Raw genomic sequence first — 10,081 nt, 5'->3', positions numbered from 1 at the left:
CGTGGTCTATTACTGTAGGCGGAAGGAATACCTCTCGGCCCAATCGTGAGGAACTGTTCAGAAATGTAGATCCTGGGGTGCCCGTTGCCTTTGGCTCGAAGGGAAGGTGGGATTAAAGCATGTGGGGAGCCAAAGCAGGCCGTAGCAGCAGCGGGCATCAATGCAGGAGGAGGAGCTAGAGAGGCCTGGCTGACAAAGCTCGCTGCGTAGACGGCTGATGACCAGGAAGAAGAACGCCGCTTTAGGCTTAGGGAGGAAACGGGCTCTGTATACCTGGACGCCGCCTCCCCCTCCTCCCAACTCCCAGAGGTCCAGAGGAGCCCAGGACTGAGGCCCTGATGGTGCCCAAGGGCTGAAGCCTCTCCGGTTCTTTCCTGTTGCTCTTTCGGGGCTCGAGCGGTGACTGGGCATTCTGGCGGAAGGCGAGAGCGGGATGGTCACTCCCTGAGGCGAGAGCGGACGCGAGGCTAAACAGCTTAGGTCGGGTAGGGAGCTGGCATGAGCTTCCAGTATCAGGTTGCTGCTGCCCGGGAAAGGCCGAGGGAGAGCCGCCACTGTCGCCTGGAGCTGCCGTTGTGTTTCTGAGAAGGAGAAGGCCCCCCACTTCCCTTTGGGGAAGATGGGAAATTGCTTGAAATCGCCCACTTCGGATGATATTTCTCTGCTGCACGAGTCCCAATCGGACAGGGCCAGCTACGGGGATGGGACTGAACCGGATCAGGAGCCGCCGCCGCCATATCAGGTATTGAGAGAAACCGAGAAGGAGCCGGTCCCGGTGGGGGCTGGATAGGAGAATGAAATTCAGGAGGGGGGATTTTCTAACGGGGCAGCCGAATCGATCGGTTGCAACAAGAACGAGAAAGTGGGGGGGTGTCTCGTGGCACCCTAAGGCTCGAAGGTAACTGCGGCGCGGGTGGGGGTGGGAGAACAGCTTGGGGGTCTGTAGGGCATGTATTGACCCCCGGATTCATCGGGAAGGGAAACTTAATCACTATTGGCCCAAAGCAAGATTTCCGTCCGTTGAATTCGAGGGTGTGAGTGTTTGACTTTAAAAATAAAAGTCTGTTGCCTTGCCGGTTTGGAGTAAATGGCCACCGATGAGCAAACAAAAGTAGGGGGTTTCCTTTCACATACGGTTACCAGTAGCAGCAGTCTATTCCTGAGGCCTGAAATTTGACATCTGGCCAGATCTCTCTCATCTAAACCTCCTCTAGTCTGGTGGAGGAGACAGTCTTTCCTCCCTCCCTGCCTCCCTCATTTGCTTTTCAGTACTGTACTAAAAATTCAAGTATTCAAAATTCTGTTTGGTTTTTAGAGGTTGACTCTTTAAAGACAAAATATAAACCACTTAAGCTTGGAATATTGGGCAAAATACAGACTTTGTTTAAAAAAAACCCACACAAATATCTATCTTAGGTGAATTAAGATGTGTTAGATTCCAACTGTTTTTCACTCGGAATTCAGCTTTTAATATTAAGTCAGCGAATTTTATTTCCAAGTAGTATAATCAAGATTGCACTTAATTGACTATAATGTTGGATAGATTTTGGTATTTAATTCTAGCAATTTATAGTTGTCATTTCAGAAATATTTTTCTTTATCTGGGTCATAAAAGGAGGTTCTGGTTTTTCAGCCAGGGCAGCTTCCTTTGTTTCTACACAGAGTGACATCACTGTCTGGTGTTGCTTCCTTCTTATTGCCTTGTTAAACCAATAACAATCCCTCTGTGTGTGTGTGTGCGCGCGCGTGTGTGTGTGTGAGAGAGAGAGTTCCTTTTTTTTGAAATTTGTAACCCTACTAACACGTAATTTAGGGATTTCTGTGGCAATATGCTTTATTTCCTTTGTTATAACTGGTACTAAGCATAGGAAATAAACATTTTATTCTTGATTTTCTACCATTGTCTTACCATGTTCTGTTTCTTTCTCTTATTATTCATCATAACTTTTTTTCCTATTCTTGGAATACATGACTAATGGGTGGATTGGATCAAACAAGTGATAACTGGAATTCTGCTGATGTTAGAGGCAGAGGATATAAAGGCAATTTTCACAATCAATGCTGTCTGCAGCTCATGTTCCTCCTTAAAAATTGCTATGGAGGTGGAGAGGCACTGCTACTGAGAAACATGAAATATGGCCCAAGAGAATTGTAAAAGGTGTGAAGTTTATGAAGATTGCTTCTCTGTTCCATTGTACTTAGCGGAGATCCTCTATTTTAATCCTGGAGTTTTAATGACCAATCTACTGTAGCCATTTCTGCACTGATTAGTTAACAGCACTGCATGTTCATTTCCTGTGTGGATAATAATTTATATTATGCACGTAGCCTGCCTTTTCAACAGTGTTGCTAGTTCTCATCCTCAAATAACCTTGTGAGGAAGATGAGGCTGCAAGATCCTGACTTGTAGTTCTGACAGTAAACCTCATAATTTAGATCTTTCAGATCCTACGTCAGCATTGTAAATGCTGTACCCTCTGTTTAATGGATAAATGCACAATAGTGTATTATTCTAGGTTGAGTCCTTGGTTAAAATCATTGCATATATTCTGAAAATCTAAGCACTAATGCTTAAAGATTTTATTAAAGATTTATGAAAACTTGATTTATTCTCAATGCTTGCTTATTTTTTCAGGATATGGGATAAATGTTTTCTTGGGAAACTATTGATGAGCTACCAGTCTTCAGAGGTGAATAAATATATACTCAGAATCCTGTTGAGTTCAGTGAGTTAAATTTCCAAGTAAGTATGCATAGGATTGCAGCCCTTATATATTTCTTACAGAGTCTTGCATAATGCTGCTGCTAAGAACAGTAGTCAGAGTCCAGTGAAATTACTCATGCATGTACAAAACTTTGTGCATTTGATGTTCATCATTTATTTCCACCTAACGGAGTGTCTATCACTAAACCACATTTAAGCTTCTAAGTTTGTATTTTGTTGCATGAGTATACTTGGCATGCATATATGGTGCACTGTGTCAATTATGTATTTTCATCAAGGTGTAAAAACGTTTCAAGCAGATTAGATTATAGTAAACAAATTACAGCAAGCATTTAATTCTTGCTTAATGCAATGAATTAATTTTAAATACTAATGCTAAGTATACAATGGCTACAATTGATTTGTTTATCTGAGTAATTTGACAGATAAATGAAAGAATGATGACTGGTATATAGTACTGTGGACTCTAACATTACACTCCTATGCGTGTTTAGTTAGAAGTAAATGTTTGTAGCCCAGATCTGGTAGTTCCAGATATATGCCTTCATAACTCTGTCATTTCGCACAGTTACTGGAAGTAGACGATACTAAAAACAGCAGAACTTTCTTCCACAGTAATATGCACAGGATTGTATTATATTAGAGCAATTCTTGTGCATTTTAACTTGAGTACATCTTTTTCAACTCAACTTGTGCATTGGATAGCTATGGCTGCAATCATATGCATATATAAGCCGTATCAAACGTATTAAATGTATTAAAACTAATTTTCAGGTAAACATACATAGGAATGGGATGAATAGCTGCATGGAAATAATGTAAGTGTTAACAAGATTGGTGCTAACTTGGATTAAATATATTAAGTATTACACTCTAAAGACAAAAACATTGCGTATCTTTGAGAGCGTTTTATAGCTTTAAAAAGCAATGAGTTGGGTGCTGCCATTTATAAACAGTTTTTTTTTTAGTATTGCCATCATTGTAACATATCAAAGCATATAACAAGCAGCATATCAAAGCATTTTATTTTCAGAAGTGCACATTTCAGGGCATATTACTAATATAAACTGAGCATTTGTATTTATACTAAAAATAAGGTCTATGTCACTCTGATATTTAGAATTCATTTTAAAAAACAATATAAAAGGATTCTTATTTGTGTTCCTTTTTTATAAAATATAAATTTAGTATACAAAGCTTCATAGACAATTTTATACTAGTGATGGAGAAAATACATAAATACAGTACATAGACAATTCACAATTAAATTCACGATTAAATTGTACATTTATAAGTAAATCTTCTGTTAAAATTAGAATTACTTCCTAGTCAGTTAGCCTGTCCTATAGGATTTGAGTACTACAGTTTGGATTGCTTATTTGAATTATTCTTGAGTTTTGCTTTTAATTCATTTTTTCTCTCCCCCCCCTTTTTGTTTTATTGTTGATAATTTTTATGCTACTTCAGAATTATGACAATGAGCATTTCATTTAAGCATATGACAATAAAAAACCAAGCATTTCAAAGTTTTCGGAATTTAATCCTATCATTTCCCCCTTTATTGTGATCCACATAAAACCCACTGTATTTATAATCTAGAAATGAGTAACAAATAACTTTACAAAAACAGCACAGAAATCCTCCCAGCTATTTATGGGCTTGACATCTGCAGAATCAGGTTAATCTCTGTCACTACTTAATTAAATTATGCTGAAAGGAAATATCATAAATGAATATAAGATAGGAGATAATGCATTTTCAAAATCTAGCCATCATCAGACCTTTGACAAAGAGACGATGTAGTTCATACTCCAATTTTCTTCTCCGTTGCCTATTCCATCTTGCTCAGGAGAAAAGAATGTTGTGAATGTTTGAATACATTGCTGCACACATGCCTTTGTAATTTTATTTCCTTTGTCCCTTACAACATTCATAGTGGGGATTTTTTTGAGGGGGGGGTATTTATTTGTTTGGTTTTTCTGCTTTACTTGCGATAAGTCTTTAGAGCTTTCAACCTGAGGCTACAAGATCTATAAGAGGTCTTGTTGTTTATACATTAGCATATGAGCATGGGAGCTGCTGGGACTCAGTGTAATTTCATTTTGTTCATACATTAATACAGTACATAGACAATTCACAATTAAATTCACGATTAAATTGTACATTTATAAGTAAATCTTCTGTTAAAATTAGAATTACTTCCTAGTCAGTTAGCCTGTCCTATAGGATTTGAGTACTACAGTTTGGATTGCTTATTTGAATTATTCTTGAGTTTTGCTTTTAATTCATTTTTTCTCTCCCCCCCCTTTTTGTTTTATTGTTGATAATTTTTATGCTACTTCAGAATTATGACAATGAGCATTTCATTTAAGCATATGACAATAAAAAACCAAGCATTTCAAAGTTTTCGGAATTTAATCCTATCATTTCCCCCTTTATTGTGATCCACATAAAACCCACTGTATTTATAATCTAGAAATGAGTAACAAATAACTTTACAAAAACAGCACAGAAATCCTCCCAGCTATTTATGGGCTTGACATCTGCAGAATCAGGTTAATCTCTGTCACTACTTAATTAAATTATGCTGAAAGGAAATATCATAAATGAATATAAGATAGGAGATAATGCATTTTCAAAATCTAGCCATCATCAGACCTTTGACAAAGAGACGATGTAGTTCATACTCCAATTTTCTTCTCCGTTGCCTATTCCATCTTGCTCAGGAGAAAAGAATGTTGTGAATGTTTGAATACATTGCTGCACACATGCCTTTGTAATTTTATTTCCTTTGTCCCTTACAACATTCATAGTGGGGATTTTTTTGAGGGGGGGGTATTTATTTGTTTGGTTTTTCTGCTTTACTTGCGATAAGTCTTTAGAGCTTTCAACCTGAGGCTACAAGATCTATAAGAGGTCTTGTTGTTTATACATTAGCATATGAGCATGGGAGCTGCTGGGACTCAGTGTAATTTCATTTTGTTCATACATTAATACAGGGGTCCCCAACCCCTGAGCTGTGGCCCACTACTGGTCCTCGAGCCTTTTGGAACCAGGCTGCAGAAGTGGTGGGCAAGAAATTACCAAATGGAACTGTGCACTGCCGGCCTCAGCCCCTCTCCTCCCACCCCGTCCGTCTGCATAACTGGACAGGTTGGGGAATTCTGCAATTCACCAAGAAAGTTATTTTTCTAAACTTCTGATAGATCATCTTCCAGGATTTTTAAGTTATTAGCTCTGTTTTTTGCCTGGTGGTTTCCATCTACCTTGTTTAAAGCCTCTTCTATCCATTTTTGTAATGTTGCTAGTAACAGAGCTGCAGAATTCATAAATGATATTAAAGGACCCTTTCTGGTCTATCGAGAAATAATGTCCTTTTGGTGGCCAGTTTTAAAGGAATGTATCAGACCTTCTCATGTCATTTGTTGACATGCTCTAGATTTCTTGGAAGGGACGCGGTGGCTCAGGGGCTAGGGCGTTGAGCTTGTCGATCGAAAGGTCAGCAGCTCAGCGGTTCGAATTCCTAGTGCTGCTGTGTAACGGGGTGAGCTCCCATTACTTGTCCCAGTTTCTGCCAACCTAGCAGTTTCGAAAGCATGTAAAAATGCAAGTAGAAAAATAGGGACCACCTTTGATGGGAAGGTAACAGCGTTCGTGCGCCTTTGGCGTTGAGTCATGCTGGCCACATGACCACGGAGACATCTTCGGACAGCGCTGGCTCTTCGGCTTTGAAATGGAGATGAGCACCGTCCCCTAGAGTCAGCAACGACTAGCACGTATGTGTGAGGGGAATCTTTACCTTTGCCTTTTTAGATTTCTTAGTGCTGTTATCTGTGGCATCTCTAATGACTCATGGAGAAGAAAACCAGCTGTGTACGAAGTGTTTTTCATTTTTACCATTGTCTCTCGTTATTTTGGCCATGTTTTCTAAACTTAAGTATATAGCTTTTTTTTTTTAGCAAAAGGAGCAATACAGACATTCTTAAAGACAGTTTTGAATAATCTCATCCTTAAAAGAGTAAGTTTAGAAAAACCTGAACATTGCTAAAACACAAACTCCATTTTTAAGACTTTCAATGGGTCTTCCATGCCATTAAAATCCTCTCATTGCCAAATCAGGCAGGAATTCAAGAAACTCTTTCCAAGTTTAGATGGAGGGACAGTCAGCTTCTAATCCGCACTGAGCGAGGAGGCTTGAATTGCTATTTTATTATGCCATTTCCTCTGTCCTCTTCATTACTGTCTGAAGCATCACACTTGCAAGTAAGAAGAAGATTCATGAATTTTGAAAAGAGGTTTGAAATCCTCTGTCTTGTTCCTGTTTTCCTTTGCTGTTGGGCTTCATCTTAGACTATTTTGATTAGAACTCAGAGACTTCAGGAATGGGTAGCATTCCAATAAAATAGATTAATAAATAGGTATGCATTATGTTGACAGTAGGTACTCTGAATAGAAACTGGGAATATAATAAGATCAACCGAATTTTAGTCATGCAGATTATTCTTACCATGCTCTCCTGGCCCATTTTGTTTAATCTGTTTTCCATCCAATTTTCTAACTACTGGCAATCGTTTTCAGAATATATAATAATTATTACTGCTACAAATTTTGCATCTTAGTTTTCTTAGTGACAGATATGTAGAATATTAAACTGCTGTCATATAAAGGATACCTATATGTAGCAATGGTAAACCTATGAAGTCACTTACAATTTTATAACACTTTGGTTTTCTGCAAGATGCTAAAAGGAGAAAAAAATACCCTTCAACTTTCAATCAATTTAAATGCAAGTATAGGATCTAAACTACTATTAGTGAAAAAACATTATTTTTATAATAGTTTTCCTTCCAAATTATTTGGAGGAAAAGATAATTATTTGCACATATCTTAAAATTAATTAAATATTAAGTAAATGTACTTAGAATATTGATTTCAACAAACAGCTTCAAGCATTAATAAATATTAAGTGACATATTTCCTGGCTCAGTGCAGAAAATGGCTTTGAGTAATCTCTGCAAATTAGGCATTTTTCAGACATAGTGACTGGGAATTTGAGGAATTGTAGTCTCATTACATCTGGAGGGCACCCAATTTGGTGAAAGCTGATCTTGAAAACCTTTCCCAGAGAGACATGTGGACAAAAAGTGCTTTAATACGTAAATTTTAAATTTAAAAATCTAGTGATAAATTTCAAATATAATGGGATGGTTTCATGTTAGTTTAAGAAATAAGAAATCTCTCCTATCAATTCAACACTTGGAGTATGGTAATGTAAGCCATTTTGTTTGAAAATTTCCTGTGACAGGACTAACAACCCTCTGTCAAGCCAAGTTCCTCTTGAATCATTGGGTGTTGGCAGATATTGATTGAGACAGATTTATGGCCATAAGCAACAACAGAATAAATGCCTCTGTTGCTCAAATCAGGCTGGATAAGATTGGATAAGGTAAAGTTGGATAAAATCTACATGTTGCTGGACTGATCTAATCAAGCTCTTAAATGTTCAGGAGACAATCTAGCTGGCTTCTTGCCAGTCTCTTTTTATCCAGAGTTCAGAACCACACCATTCTTTATTTAAAGGAGTTCTGTTTTTTCAAGAGAAATCTGGACATACTATCAACGGATGGGGAAAAAAACTAGACTACACTCTCTTCTTTTTTAAGATCATCACCATTTTCGTCTTTGAAAAGTATTGGATTAGTTTGATCCATAATTGGCTGGGTTCATGAAACATGCTAAGTCAAAAACTAAACCATGTACTGGCCTAATCAAAATGGCTGTCCTCTCTTACCTCTCACCGCCCATACATTAACAGGTTAGTTCTTCAAACTGAAGTTCATTGTGAGCCCACTTTGCCTTTAATGTTATCTCAGGACAGCATGATACATAATTTAGTTGCATCTCAACTGCTGTAAGATATTGTAGTATGTAAGATTGTTTTGAGAATCCGCTGGTACAGAATGCTGTGGCTAGTCTCCTGATGGGACCATGTATAGAAAGCATGTGATTCCCTTGTTACACCAGTTACTAGTTATTGGTCCAGAATAATACCTTCAGCTCTTCTGGGAAAGCATCTCAGGACAATAAGATATCAGATCTCCCACTGAGAGGATAGAGAATGAGGCCCTTACAAGAGATGTTCTCTTTCCATAAATACTCCCAAACAAACAACAAATTGCATTGTTTAATGATTGAGTGTTGAATAAATAGCTCCCACTAACATCAGTGTTAGGATTTATAACAGAGAACATTTCTTCCTTTCTTTCTGTAAGATTATTTCCCTGTGGCCCAGAAAAAATTACAACAATAATTCTCTCAAATATCATTTTGCATCCTGAAAAATCATTCACTCTCTCTCAGCTCACCTCACTGGGTTGTTGTTGTAGAAATCTAGGAGGAGGATGGTGTATTAGGTAAGTTATTTATAAAGTAATAACAGTGGGATAAACACCTAATAAGAATAAATCATTTTCTCCTCCCCAATGATACAAATACATTTATTATTAAGCTACAGTTAAGTTTTTGTTACGAGCAATGAGGATACGACCTAAAATTATACTCAGGTGTATATCTATATCTACATTTTATTGTCAGATGTGTTGTTTTGAATTGTTTTGAGATAGCATTTGATATAATTGATTTGTTGGATCCAATTTACCTTATACTTTGGCAATTAATCACTTAAGCAATATTATTTTATTGCTGAATCTCATTGTTATAGTTCATTGCACCATCTGCGATGTTCAGACTGGATTTGGCATTTTTGTCTACCTATCGAGTCCTTCCCAAGGACCTGGGATAGACAGATGTGAATGTTTGATAGTGCAACAGATATTACCTCAGGATATAAGGTATTTCGAGTAAAGCTGCCTTTTGCAATTGACTGATGGTGAATTTGTCAATGCCTTATATAATATTAAGTATGCAATTAAAAACATAACATAACAAAACAACTGTTTGGATAAGATAACAATAACAATCCATTTTTATTGACTCAGTCATAGCTGTATTGTAGTTGCTCAAAGTATAACATTAAAATCAAAAGAGAGTGCTGTGTTTTATATCCTGTCAAACAATAATAACTAGACTATCCATATTTATTATAGTTTTGCATGCTCAAATTACTTGTAAGATCCACCCATAATATGTATCATCATGTACATTTCATTTCCTAACAGCATACACAGCCACAAATGAGCTTCTATAATTGTTTTTAAATGTTTGTGTAGTTGTAACCATGACTCAACACTTGTGTTTTCATTTCTATTCCTCAGTATGAGAATAGAGAGGAGGACCTTTTTATAATATTTTTCTTTGCATATATTATGTAAAATAGGTCATAATCAGCTTTTCAAA

At 37.3% G+C, this 10,081-nt stretch overlaps 1 protein-coding gene across 1 annotated transcript in view; it reads left to right on the top strand.

Moving 5' to 3' along the window:
- Nucleotides 1-223: 223 nt before the first annotated feature.
- The window catches only part of RNF11 (ring finger protein 11), a 37,685-nt gene continuing 27,827 nt past the window's right edge, over nucleotides 224-10,081 (top strand). Inside the window, exon 1 of the mRNA XM_058178029.1 lies at nucleotides 224-742. Coding sequence (XP_058034012.1) covers nucleotides 620-742 — 123 coding nt within the window. The 5' untranslated portion in view covers nucleotides 224-619. The remainder of the gene's footprint in view (nucleotides 743-10,081) is intronic.

This window comes from Ahaetulla prasina, chromosome 3 (assembly GCF_028640845.1).
Source record: "Ahaetulla prasina isolate Xishuangbanna chromosome 3, ASM2864084v1, whole genome shotgun sequence".
Taxonomy (NCBI): Eukaryota; Metazoa; Chordata; class Lepidosauria; order Squamata; family Colubridae; genus Ahaetulla; species Ahaetulla prasina.
Note: the sequence above shows the minus strand (reverse complement) of the source record. Positions and strands in the feature narration are given on the sequence as shown.